Source organism: Phyllostomus hastatus, unplaced genomic scaffold (genome assembly GCF_019186645.2).
Source record: "Phyllostomus hastatus isolate PE091 unplaced genomic scaffold, TTU_PhHast_1.1 phas_scaffold_443, whole genome shotgun sequence".
NCBI classification, from domain to species: domain Eukaryota; kingdom Metazoa; phylum Chordata; class Mammalia; order Chiroptera; family Phyllostomidae; genus Phyllostomus; species Phyllostomus hastatus.
In genome coordinates, this window is record NW_025334031.1 from 1,033,661 (window position 1) to 1,057,549 (window position 23,889).

General features: G+C 68.7%; 2 protein-coding genes across 2 annotated transcripts; both read right to left on the reverse strand.

Annotated features, from left to right (window-relative positions):
* Positions 1 to 877: 877 nt before the first annotated feature.
* Positions 878 to 12,498, reverse strand: IFITM10 (interferon induced transmembrane protein 10). The gene is made up of 3 exons (XM_045821025.1): positions 11,968 to 12,498; positions 10,661 to 11,116; positions 878 to 1,448 (listed from the first exon to the last, which is right to left on the reverse strand). Exons 1-3 carry the CDS (start codon positions 12,496 to 12,498, stop codon positions 1,299 to 1,301), a joined length of 1,137 nt encoding a protein of 378 aa, XP_045676981.1. The 3' UTR covers positions 878 to 1,298.
* A 2,615-nt stretch (positions 12,499 to 15,113) lies between these two features.
* On the reverse strand, positions 15,114 to 23,511 carry CTSD (cathepsin D). Its single transcript, XM_045821103.1, has 9 exons — positions 23,336 to 23,511; positions 21,376 to 21,535; positions 19,673 to 19,796; positions 19,060 to 19,178; positions 17,550 to 17,773; positions 16,690 to 16,812; positions 16,284 to 16,428; positions 16,093 to 16,191; positions 15,114 to 15,990 (listed from the first exon to the last, which is right to left on the reverse strand). The coding sequence occupies exons 1-9, from the start codon at positions 23,401 to 23,403 to the stop codon at positions 15,823 to 15,825; spliced, it is 1,230 nt and encodes a 409-aa protein (XP_045677059.1). The 5' UTR covers positions 23,404 to 23,511; the 3' UTR covers positions 15,114 to 15,822.
* Positions 23,512 to 23,889: the final 378 nt, after the last annotated feature.

Here is a 23,889-nt window from a genome sequence, read left to right on the forward strand (position 1 = left end):
CCCTGTCCCCTCCAGGCTGGTCCTGCCGCTCCAGGCGGCACCGTCCCCAAAGCCGGGAGCACACAGCCCCCCGGGCCCGGGGCTCCGTCCCACCGCCCGGGACACAGGGTCCTTCCTCCTCTGCACCCGAGCTGCGTGCACTCACTCCCCGAGTCGCCCGTGGCACGGCCCCCGCCCCCCGCCCCCCAGGGCCCTGCGTGCACACGGCCCCTCCCGGGTTAACCCCGACCCCGGGCTGGACCCCCTCGTGTCCTGGGAAGCCCCTTATGTTGTCCGCTTAGTCACCAGACGTGTGTTCGGAGACAGACGCCCCCGCAGGGTGGTGAGCACAGCTCCTCTCTGCAGAGCGTCTTGGCCGCGGGGTGCTGGCTGACCTTGACCCTGGACCGACAACCTTCAACTGGCACCGCGCTGCCCTGCAGTCGGTCTTCACAGCCACTCTGAGCCGTGGGAGGCTCCACCCTACCTCACAGGCGAGGGGCCGGGCCTGGCCACTCGGGCTCGGACAGGTGCCGCCCCGGCTTTGCTCGACTCCCAGCCCCGGGGGGGGCAGCTCCTGCTGTGCCCGCCCCTCCCTTCCTCCTCAAGGGGCCGCCCGATGCTCCCAGCCCCTCCCCCCTGGGTCCCCTGTCCTGCAGAGCGGACAGACCTCCCGGGTCAGTCAGGGAGCGAACCTTCCCCGGCAGAGTCACCGGAGTGCAGCCCCTGGGGCCCGGGCCACCAGGCAGCATCTGCGTGGTGTCCCGCGGCCTCCAGACCGCAGCCCCCGCCCCGCCCCCACGCCTGCCCACCCGCCCCCACGCCTGCCCAGGCAGGGACAGGAGGCCGGGCCGGGAGGCAGGGCAGGAGTTTTATTGAAAATTCACAGGTACGGCGCTCCGAGCAGGGGTACAGCTTGGAGGGGACCGGGCTGGGGAGGAGAGAGGGAGTCCCCAGATGCCGGCAGCCCCCCACACTGGGGAGCTCCCACAGAAGCCCTTCTTGCTGGGTGTCGGGTTGGCGGGACCCGGGAGCCTGGGTGGGGGCGCGGGAGGAGGGGCGCAGCAGCCCAGGAAGAGACCAGGGCCCAGAAGCAGGCGGAGGGCCGAGAGGCCGGGCGGGGCCTGCGTGGAGCAGGCGGCCCCTCGCCGCACGGGGAGCCTCCGAGGGCCTCGCGGCAGGTTCACCGCGTCAGGGGGGCCTGGGGCCGGCGCCCGGCTCCGCCCCAACCGCGGCTCCCACGTCGCGTCCGTCACGACATCGAACCCTTCCCCGCGTTCCGTCTGCGCAGCGGCGGCGGCGGCGGCGGCGGCGGCGCCTCAGTAGTCGGTGAGCGGGTACCGCAGGAAGATGAAGACCAGGATGATGCAGGAGGCGGCCAGCGCGGAGCTGGTGATGTTGAACAGCCGGGCCGTCTTGGCGTCCTCCACCGCTCCGTTCAGGTCATTGAGAAGCTTCTTGTCCCGGACCTGCAGCCGCGGAGGAGAGGCGGGCTGGGGAGTGGGCCGGGGCAGGCGCGCGGGGCACCCACGGCAGCGCCCCAGGACGGGGCCCTGGCCACGGGCAGCACCTGGACTGTCGGAGGCAAGGGCACCGTGTCCCCAGTGTACCCCCAAACGGACATAAAATAAATAACATTCCTTTACAGGGGGAGGAAAAGGCAGGAAAGGCGAACACAGCTCACGGTAACGTCGGGGTGCCAGAGTCTGGGAAAAGGCACACAGGAATTCTTTGTGTCTTTTTAGCCTGACATTGTTTAAAATCAAGCCCCTGGCTAACAATACTGCCACACACTGGAAAGTCGCCGAAAGAGTAGATGTCACGTGTCCTCACAATTCTGGGATGCCGAGGCGGTTTCAACTAAGCTCATGATGGAAATCATTTTGCAACATCGTGTGCCTTAAACTTATACCGTGTCCCACGCCAATGATATCTCAGTCACGCTGGAGAATAAGTAAATCAAGGGGAAGGTGGTCTCGGAGGGAGGTACACGGCTGGATGGGAGGGTAACACCCGTGGGTCCTGGATCGACCGGTCCCAGCTAAGGCGAGACTCCCAGAGAATGGGCGCCACGCAGAGACTCCGCGGAGGGCCCTGGGGAGGGCGTGGCCACAGGACGCCCCGCCCCCGCCGCGGCACTCTCCCCTCGCGGGGGTCAGGGGTCGGAGCCCCCAGCAGAAAGCAGGGCTGCAGAGGAGGGGGCCGGGGGGCTGGGGAGAGATGGGGCAGACACGGGGTGGGGGGGCGCAGGAAGGGAACGTCTCTGCGTCAGCAGATTGGCAGATGGTGGGGGGGCCGAAGGCAGGGGCGGGGCGGTGGGCTCACGCATGTGTGGGCGGGTCGGTCGAACGACGGACGGGAGGTCAGAAGCGGAAGGGTGGGCGGACCAAAGGCTAGATGGGTCGCTAGTGTGGCGGGTGCGGAGGTGGGTGCGGGACGGGAGTGTGGCCGGCGGGTGGGTCTCTGTGGGTGCAGGGACGGCGGGGGAACCAGGGGAGGGAAGGTGGGGAGGGGGCCTGGGCTCCTGGGGGGTTTGATGCCAGTGATTTTGGGGAGAACCGACCCCTTTATTGGGGTCTGCCTTCCCTTCCGAGAACACGGTCGAGGCCCACTTACTTAGATCTTACTTCGTTAAAATACAGTTTCGTAATGTAAACAAAGTTGTATAATTTTCTCCAGAAAGAGCAGTTATATCTCTTGTTAGATTTTGTCTTTGTTTGTTTTGGTTGTTAAATTGTCATTTCGTCCAGAATTACATTTCTCGCCAATTTTCACCAAGGTATAAAAATCCAAGGCCTGGCTGGCGTAGCTCAGTGGATTGAGCGTGGGCTGGGAACCAAAGTGTTGCAGGTTCGATTCCCAGGCAGGGCACATGCCTGGGTTGCAGGCCACGGCCCCCAGCAACCGCACATTGATGTTTCTCTCTCTCTCTCTCTCCCTCCCTTCCCTCTCTGAAAATAAATAAATAAAATCTTAAAAAAAAATCTGTCCGACTTTTGTGGACTGAGTTTGCATCCAGCTTAATGATCGGATTAACTAATTGTGATCATCAACCACGTTTCCTGTGTGACATAAACAACAGTCCCCATTTCTTTCTTCCAGTCCCTGGGCCCGCCCCACGGCCTAACTCCGCCTGGGGGCTTCCACGACCCCCGCCCCCTGGCCCTGGACCCCGCCCCCCAGAAGCTCCGTGGGAGGGAGCCGCACGGGCCCACCCAGGCTGACGTGGGGAGGCTTCCCTGGCCCGCCCCCTGCGGGACAGCCCCCCCGCACCTCCCCGACCGTGCCTGCCTCCCTCTCCCGAGCTGACGCCAGCACCCAGCACGCACAGCCCGGAGTCTCACCGCCCTCCGACACCCCGCCAGACCTGGGCTCCCGTGGGCGCGGACTGCGTGCTGCCTGTCCCTGACTGGGCGCCCGAGAGCGCACCCACTGCGCTGTGCGGGGAATACACGACTCGGCAGAGGGGGGTGCTGGCTGGTTTGAATGAACCGCGGTCCGGTGATGGAGCAGCGCATCAGGACGCGGCTCTGCTGGGGTTCCCGCGTGGGAGCCGGGAGGGAGGGGGAGGGGGCCGTGGGCGTGGCCACCAGAGTGAGGTAGGGGGGGTGGCTGCAGAGAGAGGGGTACAGCCTGGCGGGAGGAGGTGAGCGAGGAGAGAACACGGATACAACACACCGACAGTCGGCCTGGGTGTGCACCGGACAGAAGACGAGGGTGGGGTGGGAGCGGCGAAGGAGGGGGGGACAGCGCGTGGACACAGGGGCTGGCAGAGGCTGGAGGACTGGGAGGGGCGTGTCCGTGGGCTGGGACAAGGGGGAGGGAGAGGCGAGGGCGGATGGAGAACGGGTGAGCGGGAGCCGGGACTACTTCGTGGTGCGCGGCGAAGAGTCCCAGTGACGCAGTAAAGGGAAGAGGGGCGGGTACGGGAGAAAAGGGGGTGCGGGGGGCGCTGTGGACAGCGGGGTAGAGGGGGCGACGGACAGTCGAGAAGAAGAGCGGGCACGTGCATAGAGCGTCCTCAGCCTGTGGACCAGTGGACGGGTGCGTGGTCACGGTGGGCGGGGGGGAGGGGCGGGGCGGGCAGAGGACAGGGGGCGGGCAGAGGACAGATGGCGGGGACACGGTCAGAGACGCGCGCAGCCAGGGAAAGGGCGGGTGGTTGGGTGAGGCTGATGGGCGTGCGCACTGACGAATGAACGAGGAGCTGGGTAAAAACCACCCACGGGGCAGGCGAAGGGGCAGGGGTGGCGGGGTCAGAGCGGAGGAGAAGGGCCCTGACCCGTGTGGCTCGGCTTGTTGGACGTCGTCCGGGGAGGCGTAAGGTCCCCAGTTCAATGCCCGGTCAGGGCACACGCCCGGGCTGCGGGCCAGGTCCCCGGTCGGGGGCATGTGAGAGGCAACCACACAGTGATGTCTCTCTCCCTCTCTCCCTCCTCCCCTTCCCCTCTCTAAAAATAAATAAAGCCTTTAAAACGAAGGGACAGGGGAGAATGGGCGTATGGGAAGTAACAATGGCACTGTGTTAAGAGTACAGCTTGGGCCCTGGCTGGCGTAGCTCAGTGGATGGAGCGAGGGCTGAGAACCAAAGTATCACAGGTTCGATTCCCAGTCAGGGCACATGCCTGGGTTGCAGGCCACGGCCCCCCAGCTACTGCACATGGATGTTTCTCTCTCTCTCTCTTTCTCCCTCCCTTCCCTCTCTAAAAATAAATAAATAATATCTTTTAAAAAAAGAGTACAGCTTGGTATTAACTCAGTCAGTCCTCTCGGCCACCTCTCGGCGGGAGTGAGGCGCACCCCCGTTTCTGTAGGAAGAAAACTTAGATGCAGGTGGATGAGGTTACTAAGGTAAGGCCCCGGGACTCACGCCAGTGTTGCAGGCTGGAGCCCCCATGAACACGTGGGTGTGTGGCTGGTGCTGTGTTCGGGAAGGGGCAGAGGTGGGCAGGAGGAGGGAGAAAAGATAGAAGAAAGAGTGGGCGGGGCGTCGGGGGGCAGCTGGACGGGTGAGCGGCTGGAGCGGAAGTAACCGGAAGGAGGGGAGATGGGAAGAAGGGGGAGGTGGGAAGAAGGGGGAGGTGTGTACGAAGACCCATGAACGCTGGGCCACGTGAGCAGGACACGGGGCCGCAGCAGCCCCCCCCCCACACACGGGGAAGCAAACACGGCGAGGCCGCCAAAACGAGGAGACCAAGGAACACGGGTGGCCCAAAGGGAAGGACAGGCGAGAACTCCAGAAAAAGAGCTGAATGAAGTGGAGGAAAGCAACCGATCAGAGGCAGAGTTCAAAACACTGGTTACAAGGATGCCCAAGGACCCGGTCAGGACGAAGGATGCACTGGCTGAAGTACAGAACAAGGCACATACAGGGAAACAACAGCAGGGAACATGAAGCCGAGAATCGAATCAGTGATTCGGAACATAAGGAAGCAAAAGCAAGCAACCAACCAACCAACCAAGCAAACAATCCTGGCAGCAAGAAGAAAAGAGAATCCAAAAAATGAGGGCAGTATTAGCAGCCTCTGGGACAACCTCAAGGGAACTGATGTTCTCATCATAAGGGTGCCAGGAGGAGAAGAGAAAGAGCAAGACATTGGGAATCTATCTGAAAAAATGGTGAAGAAAACTTCCCTAGCTTGGCGAAGGAAATAGACACGCAAGTCCAGGAAGCACAGAGAGTCCCAAACAAGACAGACCCAGGAGGCCCCTCCCCCTGCAGAAACATCACAAGTAAAACGCCAAAGGGTGAAGATGAAGAGATAGGGGTGGGGGATGGTGAGGGGTGCGGGGATTAAGAAGCACCAATAGGTGCTTACAGAACAGCCACGGGGATGTCAAGCGCAGCATAGGAGGTGGACTAGCCCAGGAACTTACACGCACGACCCGTGGACACGAACAAGGGTGGGGGGACTGCCTGAGGGAGTCAGGGTGGAGGGAGCAAAGGGAGGAAAGTCGGGACAACTATCATAGCACAATCAATAAAATATAATTTAAAAAAAGACCAGGGAAGGGGTGGGGAGATGAACGGGTACGTGGCCGACGAGTTGGGTAGGGATGAGCGACTGGGGTGCTGCTGGGTGGTGGTCCGGGAGAACTGCGTACGCAGCCGGGGGTGGGGGCAGGGGGAGGGGGAGGGAAGCGGATGGATGGATGGAGAGGGAGGTGAAAATTAGGAAGTGTCATAACGCAAGACAGGTGAGTGCTTGGGCAGGTAGGTGGATGGACAAATGAAATCGATGGATACAGTGAACAGAGATGGATGGATGGATGGACAGATGGATGGATAGATGGATGGATGGATGGATGGATGGATGGATGGATGGATGGAAGGATAGAGGGATTGATGGGTGGATGGATGGATGGATGGATGGAAGGATGGAGGGATTGATGGGTGGATGGATGGATGGACAGATGGATGGATGGATGGATGGATGGATCAGATGGGATTGATGGGATGGGATGGATGGATGGGATGGATGGGATTGATGGATGGATGGACAGATGGATGGATAGATGGATGGATGGAAGGATGGATGGATGGATGGATGGAAGGATGGAGGGATTGATGGGTGGATGGATGGATGGACAGATGGATGGAAGGATGGATGGATGGATGGACCAATGGACGGATGGATGGAAGGATGGAAGGATTGATGGGTGGATGGATGGATGGAGAGATGGATGGAAGGATGGACAGGTGGACAGATGGACGGATACGAAGGTAATGAACTCGGCACGTGGAGTGGAAGGGAAAGGACAAGAGGAAGGAAGAGAACAGGACAATGTTGGGGAGTGGATGCATGAACAGTTGGGCACATGGGGGATGAGACGGGAGGGAAAACAGAAACAAGGATCGTGGGTGTTTCACGTGGGCAGATGGTACGAGCTGAGGGGTCAGCTGGTGCTGATGAGTGAAGACGCGTGTGCAAGGGGTGCGTGACGAGTGGACAGATGAGGGCTGGCTGGGAGAGCCGTGGGGAGCAGGGATGGCGGACAGGTGTGTGGCCCTGGGTGGGCGGGCAGGTGGGGAGCGATGGGGAGAGTTGGCGAGTAAAGTGGGTGAGCGACTGAGAGTGCGGTCAGAGGGACAGTGACGTGAGCTGGCGTGGGAGACAGGTGAGGGGGCGGGGAGAGGGAGAGGAGGAAGCTTAACTGACACGTGCGAACACGGATGGGTGGGCGGGTGGATGGATGGGTGGGTCGATGTGGGAATGGAGGGATGGATGGATGGAAGATGATGGAGGATGGTGGAGGACAGACGGGTGGATGGGAGGATGGATGGATAGACAGAGGGATGGACAGGTGGACAGACGGGTGGATGGGAGGATGGATGGATAGACAGAGGGATGGACAGGTGGATAGACAGGTGGATGGGTGAATGATGGATGGACGGATGGGTGGAAGATGATGGAGGATGGGGGGATGGGGGGGATGGATGGATGGATGGACGGACAGAGGGATGGGTGAACAGTGGATGCTGCCGGATGCCAGCTGGATGGACGAGGCTGGTGTTCTGGAAGCAGGGGGCGGGCAAACACACACACACAGGAAGGGACGCCCTGCCGTCCCTCCTGACATGTTCTTACCGCTCCCTGTCACCGGGTCGTCTCTCGGCCTCTGGGACCCACACTGAGTGGCTGCTGCGCCCGCAATCCCTCTGCCCCTCCCTCCTGTCGCCATCCCTGCCCCAGGCCCGCCCTCCTCTCTGCCCCTGGCCCCTCCCACCCTCCCTGCCGAGTTCACAGCCCTGATGGACCTCCCCCTCCACCCCCCACCCCCGCCCCACCCCGTGTCTGCAGGGGATGAGGGGCAAGCCCTCGCAAGGGGGTCCGGACCCTCCCCGCCAGGCTCCAGCCTGCCTCTCCAGGGCCACCCCCTCTCCCCGCGCAGACCACGGGCCGCGCCGCCCTCCCCGAGTTGCCCGGCCCTCGGGGCTGTTTCTGGTTCCTCCACCCGGGACGCCCTCCGAGCCGGTGCCGCTGCCGCTGCCGCCTCGTGCCTGCTTGGTCCATTTGGCCTCCTGGCCTCCGCCCGTTCGCCCGTCCACTCAGCACTCCGACCCAGCTGTTAGCAGGGTGGGCAGGTGGGCAGCCTTGGCTGGGGTGGGGCTGTCTCTGCTGGGGAGGGGGCTCAGCCGGAGGGAGAGAGCGGAGCATTTACAGAAGAGACCCAGGTCATCTCTCAAGCTGGGTGGGGGGCAGCAAGGGGCACCCCGAGGCGCCCTCATGGAGTGTCTGGGGCCGGGGAGGCCAGGGCAGGGTTGAAATGGACCTTGGTGGGGGGAGGGGGCGCTGAATGCCCACACAAAGAGGAGCCGGGTCTTCCTCCACAGTGCGAGCTCGGGGCAGGGGCCGCCACGAGCCCCCCAGCAGACCGCGTGGATGGAGGACCGGCTCGGTCTCGCCGTCCCGGACACCAGGTTGAGCAAGACCAGGAGGCCCTCTGTGTGTGGCAGCCCCAGCCTGCAGCGAGCGGAGCCAGCCGGCTGGCGTGGGCGCAGGGGGCCGGCCGCCCTGCGTGCAGGGTGGACAAGCAGACGGGGGCAGGCGGGGTGCACCACTCATGGCTTCGCACCCGCCGGGCGCCAGCCCCTGCCCGGCGCACGGGCGCCCGCGTGCCGTTGGGTTTCTGCCTGGTCCGTGAACGAGGGAGAGCCGGGCTCAGGGAGGCAAAGCGGCGTCTCCAGAACTCCCTGCTCCTACGGGACCACCCTGGGCGCGTGGCCAAGGCCTCCTGCCCCTGCAGCAGTCAGGCACCCTTGGGCGCGCCCCGGGTGGGCTGCAGACACTGCGGGGCAGCAGGTCCGAGACGGGCAGCTGGATGGACAGGTGGATGGAACCTCGGGCGCGAGAGCTGGGTCCAGCCCAGCCTGCCCCCCTGCCCCGGCCCGCCTGCCTTGCACCCCCCCCCCGGCAGGTGTGCCCCAGACCGCTCCGCCCTTGCGGGCCCCAGGGAGGAGGAACACTGGGGAGGGGTCTGGGGCGCAGGCGCCCGAGCACCCGCTGTCCCTGAGAAGCACCCACTCTCCCCCTGCCCAGCCGGCACGAAGCCGCTCAGCGGCCCATGACCTACCTACCTACAGCCCGCAGCAGATGGACCTGCCCCGTGCCAGCTGGCCGCCCACAGCCGGCGCCGGCCATGGGGAGGAAGGGACGCTTCCGGACAGGAGTCCGCGCCGCCCGACCTTCGGCCACAGGCTGCGGGCGGGGCCCGGCCAGAGGGCACCCGCAGGGGCCGAGCTGAGTGCGGCCCGGGAGTCTCCACCCCGCAGCTCGCAGGGACCCTCCCCTTGGCTGCCTCTGGAGCACACGCACAGCCCCTCGCACACACACCGCGTGTGCAACCACACACACATGCACACACTGAGACGCATGCACACTCCCACACAGTTGCACTCACAGTCGTGCGCGCCATCGCACACGTGTGTGCACACACGTGTGCATGCAGTCACACTCATGTGTGCACACTCACTCATGCCCACACCCCCCGTACCGTGTGTGCTTGCATGCTCACACCTGTATGCTCACCCACAATGCACTCACGCATGCTCACACACCTCACCTCAATGCACACGCACGCACACACACTCACACGGCACCGACCGCACGTGGCGACGTCCAGCACCAGCTGCCCGGGCCCGAACGCAGGGGTGGACGGCAGCAGGTGGCGGTGAAGCGAAGGCGGGTCAGGGGGACGGGAGAGCCGGGGGTCGGGTGGGGGTGCGAGGGCGGGTGGGGCTCCCAGAGGCCCCGGGGCAGAACTGAGTGTCCCACCCCCCCGCCCAGCCCCTCTGGCCTGGCCCCTCGTCCTGCAGCCCGCTGCTCCTCCCTCCCCGCCGTCCCCACCTCACTGGGCAGCTGCGGTCAGTGAGATGCCCCCAACCTTGGCCACTGCACTTGGGGGAGAGGGATGATCTCACGAGGCGTGCACCAGGCCCTTCTGGAGTGATGGGGGAGGGGGCGGCAGCCCTGGCCTCCGTCCTGGCACACTCGGCTGCGGGGGTCTCTCAGCCCACCCCCGGGAGGGGCCGCGGTCCTGTCTGTGTGGCGTCCCCCCGCCTGCCCCTGGCCCGCTCCTCTCACAGCCCTGAGGGGCCTCTGGACGTCGCCCCCAGGGGGTGGGGTCAGGGGTCAACGGGATGTGCGCACGGCTCTCCCCCTGGGTCCCGGCCGCCCGGAAAGACTGTCCCGAAACCACGCGTATTGGTGGGAGGCCGAGAGCCCGCACCAGTGACCAGTCCGCCGGGGCCCCCTCCGTCCCACCGTCTGCCTGGCGTCGGATTCCCTGGTCGAGGGGCTGGGACCCGGCCACCAGCGAGCACCCCTGCCTTCACCCTCCTCCTGCCCACGGGGGGAGGACCCAAGGCCTGTCTGTCGCCACGCGGCTCCGCCCCACACGCGTGCCTCATCTGACTCCCACAGGCCCTGCGGAGAGGACAGGACCCTGACCGAGCTGGCGAGGCCGAGCCCCTGGCCCTGAGGAGGCTGGGCCTCTCGGCACACCCCAAGGCTCCCCAGCTCCGCACTGGGCGGCGGGGGTGGGGGGGGTGGCCAGGGCTGGCCACGCCCTTCTCTGTACTATGTACCCACCCCCCTCCGTCCTCGTGTCCCTCGGCCCCCCGGGCTGCACCCCGGCCTCTCGGAGGGGGCGGGGCCCCCCACCCCCCGCGGCCGCGCACCTTGAGGGAGTAGGCCAGCGCGATGAAGCCCAGGCAGCAGAAGTTGAGGTAGACGAAGTTGAAGATGGACCACAGGTAGTAGTCGTTCACCTCGCTGGTGTCGGGGCACACCTCGACGACCGTCGCGGGGTTGGTCATCGTCTTCTTCTCCGCGAGGTGCTTGCAGACCGGGGGGGCGCCGCCGCCCACCCGCACGCTGTCCGTCTTGCCGCCCTTGGGCTCCATGGGGAACAGCGTGGGCGCCATGGGGGGCGAGGCCGAGGGCTCGGGCGCGGGGGCCGCCGGCGCCTGCAGGGCGGGCGGCTTGGACACGCAGGCGAAGCAGCCCTTGGGCGAGCCCGCCGGCGGCCTGGGGATCCAGAAGGCCCCGTCCAGGGGCACTCGGGCTTCCGGGGCGCCGTCCGTGGTGCTGGCCGGGGCTCCCAGCGGGGCTGGGCACTGGCCGGGGCCCTGGGCCTGCGAGGAGGGAGGAGGAAGCGTGAGCTGGGCCGCCTCGGCTCCCCACGGTATCACCCCTGCAGCAGTCCAGCGGCAGCCCCGAGGGAGACGGAGCTCCCCGCCAAGGCGGCCGGCTGCCAGCCTGCCGGCCTGCCACCTGCCTCCCCCGCCGCCCTGGCCGCTGGCCTGCCGAAGCCCTTCACAGCAGCCTTGGCACAAACATTGGGGGCTTTTCATCGAGTTCCATCTGCGCACAAACATTCGCCCCCAGGCACACCCCAGCAGCACCCCCCCACACACCCAACAAGGCCCCACTGATGCGCCGCGGCGGTGCACGGAGCTTGCCAGCTCCCCAGACACCTCTGCGCACACGCAGGGCAGAACCCCCCCCCCCCCCGCAATGACACGGCCTCAGCCGGCCTGGCGGCGCCAGCCGGGCTGCCTGGACACCTGCAGCCCCGCGCCGCTGGCACCTCGCGCACATGCCACCACCCCGTGGGGCGCTCCCGGCCCGGCACACCCCGTGCGCTCCCGGGCGCCGCCAGGTAAACAGCTCCGCACCGTGACACGCAGCGTGGACACACACAACGACGCAGAGCGCCGAGGCTGCGGGGGCTCCAAACTCGCGCGCAGCGACGTCCCCACCGCCCACCCCCGGCCGGAGCGGCGCCGGGACACCAAGCGCGCGCGCTCGCAGGGAGCCACCCAGCCTGCGCTGGGAACCGGCGCACAATGACCCTCTGCGAAACCAACACTTCTCCAACGAGGCACCCAGGCGTCCGCGCCCCGCGCCCCGCTGGGGGGTGGTCTGCCGAAGCCCCACAGCCCCCGGCCGGGCCCCAGCCGGCGCAGGTCCGGGACTCACTCACGGGCGACTCCTGGGCCGGCGGGTCCGACCCCGGCGCTCCGTCCGCGCGTCCTTCCGCCGTCCCGCGGGCCGCTGTGTGTCCGGCAGCTCCGCGTCCCAGCGTCCCAGCCTCGGTGCGGGGAGAGCGTGGAGCGGGGGGCGGGGAGGGCGCGGGGCTGGCGGCGCTGCCTCCCCGCTGTCTGCTCTCGCTCCGCAGCGCCAGCCGGGCCGCGCTGCTGCAGCCGGAGCCTGACTCACGGCGGCGGCCGAGGCGGGCGCAGCCACCTCCCCGCCTCCTCCCGCAGGCGGGGTGGGGGCCGTGCCGCGGGCAGGAAGCCTGACCCTCAGGGGTTGCAGGGCCGGCCGGGGATGGCGACCCCACAGAGCCCAACCCTGCGCCCGCACCGCCCAGGCTCCCAGGGGCCCCGCTGCCCACTGCCTCCGGCTCCTCCTTCTTGCTGTGCCCCCGACCCTTGTAGCAGCCCACCCCCTGCCTGGGTCCCCCCAGCTGTCTCCCCAAAGAGCCCCCTACCTCCTGCCCTTGCACACCCATGCCCCCAGTGGAGCCCCCCCCTCACCGGCAGGCCCATGCACCTGACCCCTTGCTGCCCCAAGCCCCCAGTGGCAGCCCCCCTCCGGACAGGATGGGCCCCCCCATGCCCTCACTGGGCTGCCTGCCCTGCACAGTCCCGTCCCCAGCCAGAGGCCCCCCCAGCACCGGCCTCCTGAGCCCCCACGTCCAGGCCTCCGGGGAGTCTGTGGTCCCCACATGGCCCGGCTTCTCTGAGCCCACCCCCGTCAAGGGGGTGCCCGGCCCCCACTAATCCAGCCCCCTCACCGGTTCTGGCCTCGCAGCCCCTGAGGTCTCCCGGCTCAGCCCCTCTGCCCGTGGGGCCAGATGTTCTTCTCCGAGCCTGCGTGACCCTTGTCTCCTTGGAGCTCCGTCCGCTCACCGGCCCGTATGCGCATCTGGGAGTCCCGGCCTGGTCCACCTGGTGTCCCCCCTTCCCGCCCACCCCCCGCCCGGGTTCTGTCCCCACAAGCCACTTGCCCTGTGACAGCCTCAGGGTCTGCATCCGCCCCACCCCGTGACCCCAGCTGACCTCCCGTGCCTGCAAAAGTCCCAGTGACCCCTCACGGGGAACTCCTGGCACCTAACCACGGGAGCCTCCCTGAGCTGGGTCCCCCTCCCTGTCCACAGCCCCCCAAGGGACCTGGACCCTCCAAAGCCTCACGAACGCCACCCTGAGGCACAACAGCCGTCCTCCCGGCCTCCCGCTCCCAGGGGCCCCGGCGGGGTTCGGCCCCCTCTGCCCACGACCCTCTCTGCTCTGAGCCTTTCCCAGGGACCCCTTCTCTCCTCGGAGTCCTGCCCACCTCTGCCCGGGCCTCTCTGTCCCCCTTCTTTTCTGGAAACTCTGCGTGTCCCCTCGCCTGGGGCAGGCCCCAGCCCCTCACAGGCCCCTCCCTAGCCCCCCCAGCCCTGCCCCTCCCCGCTGGTCAGGAACCCACAGCCAGTCCTCCTCTTGCTGACAAAACCTTCCGTGAGTGGGTGGGCTTCCCAAGCACCAGCCCCGCCCCCGCTGGCCACGCCCCCTAGGAGCCCAGGGCCTCAGGCACAGGTAGGTGGGGTCTGCTGGGAGGCCAGGGGTCAGTCCTCCCTCGGTTGGCTTGGGGGCACCCGAACCCCCCTCCTCAGGTCAGGGCTGGGCCTGACCCAAGGTGCCCTCCCACACCACAGGGCCCGGCCCCCGAGCTGGCCTCCCCCTAGCTACCCTGGCGGGGGCCGCAGGTGACACTGAGGGCCTGGCCTGCACCTGGTCCACCTGGCCCACGGGTGCCTGCCACAGGGCATGGTGGGCCCCCCTCTCCCGGCCGCCACCCTGAGTGGGTGAGGAGAGGGGCTGGACCTGGTCTGGCTCCTGGGCGCGCAGCCTCACCCAGGCAGGGTCAGGGGCTGCGAAAGGCCACCCCCACCCTCACCCTCAGGCCCGCTGGGTCCTCCGGGCAGTGGGCAGGTCCCCAGTGAGGGGTGCCCCACTATCACCCATGTTCGAGGGACACTGGGGGCTGAGGGTGGGGTCAGGGCGGCCGCCAGGCCCCAGGCTCTGCACGGATGGCCATGTGGCCTGGCCTGGGGCTGGGGGCTCAGCCGTGCTGACCCACAGCAACAGGGGTCTGGCTGGGCTGGTGGCCGGGCCCTGAGGGGGGCGGGGTGCCCTTCGGAGACCTGACGGGGAGAATCCAGCCGAGAGGGCCCCGCACGCATGGGGAGCTGACTGCTGTGGACCTCCGGGGCGGGGGCGGGGGCGGGGGCGGGGGCTGGGCCGGCGGGGCGGCAGACAGCCGGAAGGCACCCTCGGCAGCCCCGGGCCTCCCCTGGGCCTGTCCCCTGGGCCTCTCAGGGCACAGCACCCGGCTGTGACGTCGCCGCCGCCGCCCGAGAAGCCCTGCCAGGCCCTGCAGTGAGCCGGCTGCCGGCTCAGGTTTCCGGCGCCGAGAACTCTGGGTGCGCGCGCACTGGCCTCACCGCCTCCCTGGCCCGGCGTTTTCCGGCAGACGTGGCCACGCAGGCCCCCCCAGCAGGTGCGGACACCCGTCCCTTCCCTCAGAACCTCCCAGCTGCACCGGGGCAGCTGACCCCCACCTGCCCTGGCCGAGGCCCTGAGCCGGGTGGGGGTCGCTGTGGCCTGGGGGGATTCCTAACTCAGACCCCCGAACCCTGTGGACCCTGGTGGGCTGGCTCAGCCCACGCCCCACACAGAGGCCGCTTCCGAGCTGGCAGCCAGGAAGCCGGGCGGGAGGCAGGCCGCCCACTCGCCACCGGCCACACAGAGGTGCCCTTCCTAGGCCCAGGCGGGACTCCGGGGGCCCTGCCGCCAAGGTCCCCTCTGAATGGGTGCATTCTCCAGGACACCCTGGCAGTCACGCCTCGGTGACAGGGATGGCTGTGCGGGGGCAGGGCCCTGCGGCCTCCAGCCCAGGCCACACCCCGGTGGTCACTGGTCCAGGCTAAGGGACAAGCCAGCCCTGCCCCCCAAGGCAGGGCAGCTGGCTCAAGCCTCCAGGGTCCCAGGCGAAGTGCACCTCTGCCCTGAAGCCCTCGGAGTCAGCCCCCAAATGCCGGCACCCCCCCCCCCGCAGCAGAAAACAGGCCCACACACGGGAGGCGGCCCCAGCAACTTTATTTTTCACATCAACTTCGGCCCCCGGCCGCTCCAGAGGGGACAGCCTCAGAAAGGGTCTGGGAGCACCCGCCTCCCGCCCCACCTCGGGCCAGACAACGCCCTCCCTAGTGGGGACAAGGACCAGGGTGACCGCAGGCATCACTGGGCCAGCTTCTGTCCCCTCCCACCGCCTCCGGCTCCTCCCTGCTGGTCCCCAGGCCTCAGCTGGCCCTGGCTGGCCGGGCCGGAGACAACCCAAACGGACAGGAGAGCCGGCCAGCAGCGCCCAGCTCCAGGCCCCAGGCTGGGCAGAGGGGGACCCGGGGAGGCAGCCCGGTGCCGAGTGGGGGCGCTCAGCCCGGAGGCCTGGCCCTGGCAGGACACCGGTGGGGGTGTCCTCGGGCGCACAGCCCATGGCCTCCAAGCTGAGCTGGGTCCTCCCAGTGTGAGGGGGACCCAGTGAGCCCCCCGGGGGGCCCCAGCACCCCGTCAGGAAGGCAGGCAGGCAGACGGGCGGCGTTCCGAAACCAGGGCAGGAGAAATTCCAGAACAGCAGAGGCTATCAGGCCAGCGGCCTGGAGAGCTGGGCCGTGAGCAGGCGACTGTGAGTGAGTGTGCAAGTGTGTGCAGGGGGGTGGACACCAGGAGGGCAGCCAGCCGCCGCCTCCCACAGATGGACTCTCCTTTCCCGCCGGCGGGCGGGCGGGCGGCTACAGCCTGGTGGCCTCGGCCAGGCCCACGCGGTTGTCCTCGCGGTCGAACACGGTGTAGTAGCGGCCGATGAAGACGTCCCCCAGGATCCAGAGCGGGCCCGCGGGCGGCGGGATGTCCATGCCCATGAAGCCGCTGAGGCAGATGCTCTTGCCGCCCTGGGACACCTGAGACGGCCAGAGTGTCACCGCCGGAGAGACTGCCAGCCCCCCCGCCCCGCGCCCCGTGCCCAGGTGGCCTCCACCTCCCGCCCCCCGCCCGCCCCTCACCTTGAGCGTGTAGTCCTCCGCGCTGAGCTTGTAGTCTTTGCCTCCCAGCTTCAGGGTGACCTCGGGCAGGCTGGACACCTTCTCGCAGGGGATCATGTACTGGAGGAGGAGGAGGAGAGGGCAGCGTGGAGGGGGCCGCAGCCCGGGGCGCCCCCGTGCCCCCGTGCGCACCCCCCGCCCGGCCCGCTCACCTCTCCCTGGATGAGGGGCACGGCCCCGATGGCCTTCTGCAGCTCCCGCACCTCCTCCACGGGGCCCACCAGCAGGGAGGTGCCCGTGTCCACGATGGCCTCGCAGCCCTCCTTGCACAGGGTCAGGCCGCTGCCCACGGCCACTCTGCGGCGGGGGGGGGCGGCGTGAGCCCCCACGGCCCCCCACGGCGCCTGGCAGGACACCTCCCCCTCCTCTTCCTCAGGACAGGCTCCGCTGGCCAGGAGCACACGCCCAGGCCCCGAGTGGCCCCGAGTGGCCGTGTGCAGGCGTGGGCACCAGGAGGTGACGAGAGGCACCCAGGGCCACGGGGCGCAGGGTCCGGGCCCGTCCCACTGCCCCCATCCCCCGAGACCCCTGCCCCGGGGGCCCGAGCCCCGCACTCACTGGTCCATGTGGACCTGCCAGTAGGCCTTGCGGGTGACGTTGAGGTAGGTGATGGAGCCCTTGTAGTACTTGGAGTCGATGCCGCCCAGCATCAGCTCGCCCCCGGGCTGCGCGTTGGGGTCCCTGCGAGGAGAGGGAGGGCAAGTTGGCCCCCTGCCCACCCAGGGTCCCGCGGGAGAGGACCGGGTGGGCCGGGAGGTCAGAGGTCAGGGGTGGATGGGGCAAGCTCAGAGAGCCTGCCTGAGTGGGGGCCTTCCTGGGCCTGCAGAGATGGAAGGGTCCGGAAGAGGCACAAGGAGGAACGGGACCTCCCTTGCTCTCAGGAGAGGGGCTCTGACCCCGCCCCCCGAGTGGGCTGCTGGCCTAGCCCCACGTCCAGCACTGCGCTTGGCCTCAGGGCCTCCGGGTCCGCTTAGGACGGCCAGGGTCAGGCCAGTGGCCACGAGGGGAAGAGAATGCTGGAGCCCAAGGAGGGGAGCCGAGGAGGGCTTCCAGGAGGAGGTGCACCAGGCACCTGAGTCGGGCCAGCCCGTTCTCGGCCCTGGACTCGAGGCCTTGCCCACTCTGGGCTGCCAGCAACCCAGGGGCTATCTCTGCCCATCGCCGGATCTGGTCCTGGCACAGGCAAGACCCGCTGACCAGGGCTCTGGACACACGGCCGGAGCACGGCCCCTGGGGAGACGCAGCCCCCTCTGGAGGCTGGGGACTGCCCCATCTACCTCAGGCCAGGGGCCAGGGGCTGCGGCCCGGGGCCCATGGCAGGGACACGGGGCCCCTGCAGGCCACCCCGTCCCCCCGCCCCTGCCCGCCTGCGCCGCGGCAGGGCTGGGCTGGGCAGAGACGCAGCCCGGCCCGCCCACCTGTTCAGGTAGAAAGAGAAGACGTTCTTGTCCACCAGCTTCTGCTGCATGAGGTTGTCAAAGACGGGCAGCACGTTGTTGACCGAGATGCGGGGGTAGGCCATGCCCAGGATGCCGTCGAACTTGGCCGCGATGAAGGTGATGCCCGGCTGCTTGGTGGCCTCCCCGAAGATCTGCTTCTCCACCTTGACGCCCGCGCCCGACGCGGCCGAGTCACAGGGCACCTGCGGGCCGCGGGCGGTCAGCACGCCGGCCCCGGGCCCCAGAGAGGCCGTCCCAGCTCGGCTGCTGCCCAGCACTGGCACTTGGGACCCACCAGGGCAGGGAGACAGGGCTGGCCGTGGCGGGGGGAGGGGGGGCGGTGGGAATGGCTGGGGGTGCACCTGCATCCGGAAGGCCCACCTCCACAGGGCTGGGGGGGAGGGCCGGGGGAGGCGCCTTCTCAGCCCCAGCCCCACGCCCCCACATGGGCAGGTCCTGCCCCATGATGGCCCAGGAGGCTGGGACCCCACGACCCCACCCACTGGCAGAGAGGCCCCTCCCCCGCCCCCCAGACTGCAGGCAGAGTGCAGGATGTGGGGACAGACAGCCTGTGCGGTGACTCTGAGGAGGGGGTGCGCTGGGCCACATCCTGCTTTGGGCCCGGGGGGGAAGACCTGGAGCGCGCCCACCGCAGACACACAGACGCTGAGGGGGGGTCCTCATGCCGGCACAGGTGCAGGCCCCCCGTGTTCAGGATGGAGGCGTACGGTGAGCAGGGGAGCTGCCCCCCACTCACTGCCTTCCTGCACCTCCGGGGGATGGGGCTCGGGCTTGGAGGGGCCCATCTCCCTGCGCTGTTCACCCCCGAGCACTCCCGGGCCAGTCCCGGGTCAGCTCCACAGCCAGAGGCCGTCAGGGGCCCGCAGGCCTGTCCTCAAGGGAGGAGCACGTCCCGGTAGACCCCCTGCAATAGGCGGGGCCCGACGGCACCCCCAGCCCTTCTCCTGCCCCGCCCCCCACGTCCTCTGTGGCTAACCCTCTGCCAGGTGTCCCAACGGCTCCCCACACCTCAGCCTCCCCTGTGACAGGCCGCCCCCCACCGCAGGGCTGGCCCCAGACACCCACCCGGCACCTCAAACCCAGCCCTCCCTCCTGCCCGCCCCCCGCCCACGGGTCCTGGTCCCAGGCTCGCACCTGTGGGCTGGGCCCCCGCCACTGCTGGATGTCGAGATCCCGGCCCCTGTCAGCAGCTCCTCCCCTCCCCACGGTCCCCTCCCATCCCTCCGGCTGTCCCCAGGCGCGAGTTTGGCTGGGTCCACACTCGCTGTCCCTTCCCCGCTGAGCCCACGGGGCTCCTCCTCCCCTCCAGGCCCCGCCCCCCGCCCAGCGGATGGGGGCGGGCCATCCCGGCCCACAGCGCCCCCAGCGGGCCAGCCAAGCCCCTGCCCGGGGGTGGGGCTGGGGTCCTCGCGGAGGGAGGGTCCCCGTGGGGTGAGCGCCGAGCTGGAAGGGCGGGGGGAGGACTCACCGACACCGTGTCCTGGCTCAGGTACCCCGAGAGGCTGCCCGAGCCGTAGTGGATGTCGAAGGTCGTGCCGTTCTTCACGTACGTGCTGGACTTCCCGCTGTTGTACTTGTGGTGGATCCCTGCGCGGTGCGGGGGGCCCATCAGCCTGCGCCCCCGTGGCCTCCGACCCCGACCCCACCCCGCAGCCGGCTGCCCTCACCAAGCCCCCAGCCACCAAGCCGCCCTCCCAGGGGCCCAGGGCGGCGGGCTGACACCCCTAACCGTGGTCTCAGCCCTGCGGGCAACTGGCCCACGGCTGGCTCCATCCTCGGCCCCGAAGTCCGGGCCCAAGGAGAAACAGGGCCGGCAGGGACGGGCGCACGGGGCAGGGGGAGCCCTGGGGGCAGGGCCTGTCTGTGTGGCCAAGAGCTGGACGCAGCGTGCCGCCCAGGTGCTGATGCAGGGCCGCGCTGCCCTCCGCCCCAGCAGCCACCTCCCAGCCACAGGGGACGGGTGGGGGCTGGACAGCAGCGCAGCCCCCACCCCAGGCCTCGGGCGGAGCATGCGCATGCGTGTAAGGTGGGCGGGGGCGGTGCGGAGCGGGCGCCGGGCCGGGACACGGGGCGGGACTCACAGCAGGCGAAGTCCAGCAGTTTGCAGTGGACGGAGGGGACCCACAGGTTGGAGGAGCCGGTGTCGAAGACGACAGTGAAGCACTGTGGGGGCGTCCCAATGCCGATCTCCCCGTAGTACTGGGCCTGCGGGGGCGGGGCCCTCAGTGCTGGGGGCAGGGCGCCCCCCCTCCCGGCCGGGCCTGACCGTGCAGGGCAGGGCAGGGGCACCGAGGGTCAGGCTGTCCACCCCGAGCCCCCGGGCACAGCCCCACCCCTGCCTGACCAGGGCGAGCATAGAGAAGACCCCCCTCCATTGAAAACAAGAAGCCAGTGGTCCAGTCAGTCCGGAAGGCTCCACCTGCCCCCTGAGCCTCAGGCGGGGGGCCTCTGCGGCGCGGGGGTCCAGGCCCCCAGGGGAGCGACAGCGTGCCCCCCAGGGAGGGGGCCGAGTCAGGGCCTGAGTCTGGGGCCTCAGTTCCCACCCCGTCCCTGCCCTTGGGGGCCAAGCCTGGAGGACTCCCAGGAAGAGGGTCTGGTGGCCGAAGGAGCCCCTTGGTCTCCCTCACTCCGGGCCTTGGTGCCCATCTGCACGCACGGGCAGCTGGGGGTGCTCTGGGGAGCACGCGCCCCTCTGAGCTCCAAGGGGAAGCCCCACCCTCAGCCCTCTTGTAGATAGGATGGTGAGGGCACTCTTGAGAACGGGACCCCGGGGCCCTGCCTTCCCCAGGGGACGGAGCCTGGGGCACCAGTTGCCCCAGCAGTCTGCCAACGGTCCCCCGGGCCATCTCTCCTGGCCACTGGGCTCTAGGGGCACCAGCCGCTGCTGAGTCACCACCCAGCAAAGTGTCCGGATTCGGGGGTGGGGCATGACTCAGCAAGTGCCCAAATGTGTGGGGATGGAGGACAAACAGGAACTGGTCAGCTGGTCTCCCTCCACCGGCCCGGTCACATGCCCATGAAGCTCCAGCTCCCCGGCATGGCCGGGGCCCCGGCCAGCCGGGACACAAGGCACAGCCACCCACCCCAGCCCCAGGTGGACCAGCGGTGGGAGGGCAGCGAGAGGCCGGCTCCCGGGGGCTCAGGGGTGGAGCCCAGCGAGGGTGGCCCGGGTGCTGGGAGGAGGCTGACCTGGCCCCAGCCTGCCCTGTGCCTTCCAGAACGCTCCACCTCTGAGCCTCTATCCCGGCCCAAGAGCAGAGCCTCAGGCTGGGTCATGGGTGGCCCCGGGCCTTCCAGCAGGATGGGTAGGGACCCAAGCTCCAAGGCCATTGGTGACATCCCTGCAGGGAGACCCAGATACCCAACCTCACGGACCCTGGGCTGCACCTCTCTGCAGGGGCAGGCCTGTCTCTGGTTCCCGGTTCCTCTACGCCCAGCCAGTGGCCTTGCGCCTAGCTTCCTCATCTGCAGTGGGTGACACTGTCCCCACTCCCCACAGGGGGGCTTCAAGGAGACCCCTGCCCAGCTCTGAGCCACGGCTGGTGGTTCACAGGAGTAGATGCCAGAGAGGTGCCAAGGCCACCCAACCCTACCCTCTCGGCCCGGCAGGAGAGCCTGGGCGGTGCAGACCCTGAGATAGGAGCTCTCCATCGGGCAGAGGGCGTGGCCAGGGGAAGCCCCGCCCCCACAGTGCAGGTCACTGCTCAAAACTGCTGGCTCACAGGGGACTTTGGCTACCCCAGTGTTTGGGGTCAGCCAAGGGATACCCCAGCCCCACACTCACGTCCATGTAGTTCTTGAGCATCTCAGGGACCGGTCCCCCGACCAAGGCGGGCTCCCCCTGGTAGTACTTTGAAAGGGGGCCCTTGGCGATCAGGTGTTCCACAGGGCCCGCCACCTCCGACATGGTCCGGCGGATGGACGTGAACTTGTGCAGCGGGATTCTGTCAAGAGGAGGGGTGGCGGCTCCTGAGGGCAGGGCGGGCCTCCGCCCCCCCCTCTTGGCCACCAGGGGCTGCTGCAGAGACACCCCCCTCCCTGGGCTTCAGTCCCCACTCTGGTCTCCCCTGGGACAGGAGCTGCTGGGATCTGCAGGCATCCGTGGCCGCCTGTCAGCCCCACCCACCTGACCCTCTGGCCACATCCCCAGAAGGACCTGAGGCTGACACAGTCCCCACACCCTGCCTGCCCTCCCTGGGGTGGCCGCCCCCTGGCATCAGACTGGATGTCAACGTCGCCTCCTCTGAGGAGCCCTCCGTGATCCCCTCAGTCGCTCTTCGCATCACTGTCCCCTTTGTCGCCTGTCACTCTCTTGCTCCTCCCCAGGAGACAGACCCCAGGGGCCAGGCGGTACCCGAGAGCGTGGTCTGTGCCCACGGCCAGCCCGCTGCGGTGCCTGCCCCTGGTGCCCCTCGGGACACCCCCCTGGCTCTCCTCCCAGCACAGGTGCCCTCAGAGAGCAGAGGGCGGGGTTCCTGGCTCCCCAGCCTGAGCTCACTCCCTGCTGTCCTGGTGTGGGGGGCGGGGCAGGAGAGCACACCTGAGCCAGGTGACCCACTGGGATGACAAGTCTCCCAGCCTGGGGCCTCGGGAGCTCAAGGTGTCGGCCAGGAGAAGGGGACTGCAGCCTCTGCGTGCTGGGGGGCTGGGAGAGCCTGAGCTTCCTTCCTGTGGGGGACGAACACGTCCCCCCAAATCAAGGAAGCAGCAGCCATCTGTCCCCTAGGACCTGGGAGGTGCGGGGGGTGTGAGGGCCACGGCTGGGTGGCCTGACCAGGGAGCTCCAGGTTCCCGCCCACGCCTCTCCATCCCTCCGGGGGAGGTCTGTGGGTGGGGCTGGGGCAGGACCAGGCCTGCAGCTGCTTCCCCTCTGCTGCTCCAATTGGGGCTACTCACCCCCAGGCCGCAGCCCACGCAGGGCAGCCCTTTGGCAAAGGCCCAGCCCCACTGGGCCCCCAGCCAGCTCCCCAGCCTCAGCGCCTCACCCACCTGCCCACGGGCAGAAGGCCCACAGCAGAGGTGCGAGAATGTGGGCCCAGACCCGTACAAAGGCTCCCCGGGGACGGCCTGGCCTGCCGGGAGCAGGAAGCCTGGCAGGGTGAGGGGCCTGGCTCAGCCAGGCTGGCATGGCCAGGCACAGCCAGTCACAGCCCGAGTCCGGGCCTGGCCACTGGAGACCTCACCGGGCACCAGGCACCAGGGCACAGGTGCTCCTCACTGGGTCAGAGCCCCAGGCCTGAGGCCACCCACCCCGGCCTTCTCCTTAGGCTGACTCCCTCCCTGTGGGCGTCTGGGCCTCTTTGGGCCAACCGCCCTCCCAGCCCATGGCCTGCGATAAGGTCCCACGTGACCAACTAGGGGGGGACAAGCCCCAGCCCCGAGCGGGAAAGCGACTCGCCCAGGTTCAGGCCTTCGCGGCCAACACCCAGGGTCTCCCGATTTGCGCGCAGGGGCTCTGGATAGAGACACGGCCATACCACCTGTCCTGGGGGGGGCGCGGTCAGCGCGGAGCCACGGCCCCCCTCCCTCTACCCCGGCAGGGAGGGAGGGACGGGGGTCGCCGGCTGGGGTTCTCGAGCGAACCCTGCACCTGCACAGCGGCCGCGTTCGGCCCCGCCCCACCCGAGGGTGGCCCTGCAGGAGGCCGCGCGGATCCCAGCTCGCGGTGGGGGTTGCGGGGCGCACGGAGGTCACCGGCTGCGCAGGGCTCCGGGGCCCCGGCGCCCGAGGCCGGCGGACTTTACCTGACCAGCGCGGCGGCGGGCGCGGCCAGGAGGCCGAGGATGAGCAGCAGCAGGTGGAGGGGCTGCATGGCGGCGTCGGCAGCGTCGGGACCAGGCGGCCGGGTCAGAGCGGAGAGCCCAGAGGTCGCGCGCTTATAGTCCCGATGACGGCGCAACCGGGCCGAATCAGCTGACTGGCTTGTTTGCACCCGGGCCGGTCACGTGGGCCACCGGCGGCGTGCGTGGGGCGGGGCCTGGGCGGGGCGACCCCGAGACCACGCCCCCAGGCCTGCTGCTGGCACGCCCCGCCAGGTCCGCGCCCCTGCTCCGGGACTCGCTGGTACCCGGCGTAGGCGTGCGTGCCCGGGGCAGGCACGGGCAGTCCCCCGGCCTGAGCCGAAGGGTCCCGGAGCTGGTCCCCTGGACGCCTGCAGCCGCGCAAGACCCGGGGCCGTGGCTCCTTCCCGCCACGGGTCCGTGGAGTGTGTGAGGATGGGGCCCCACAGCCCTCCACCGACCCCAGGGCGCCCCCCTCCACCTCCCCCGCAGCGCCTGCTGCTTCTCCACCCGCGCCC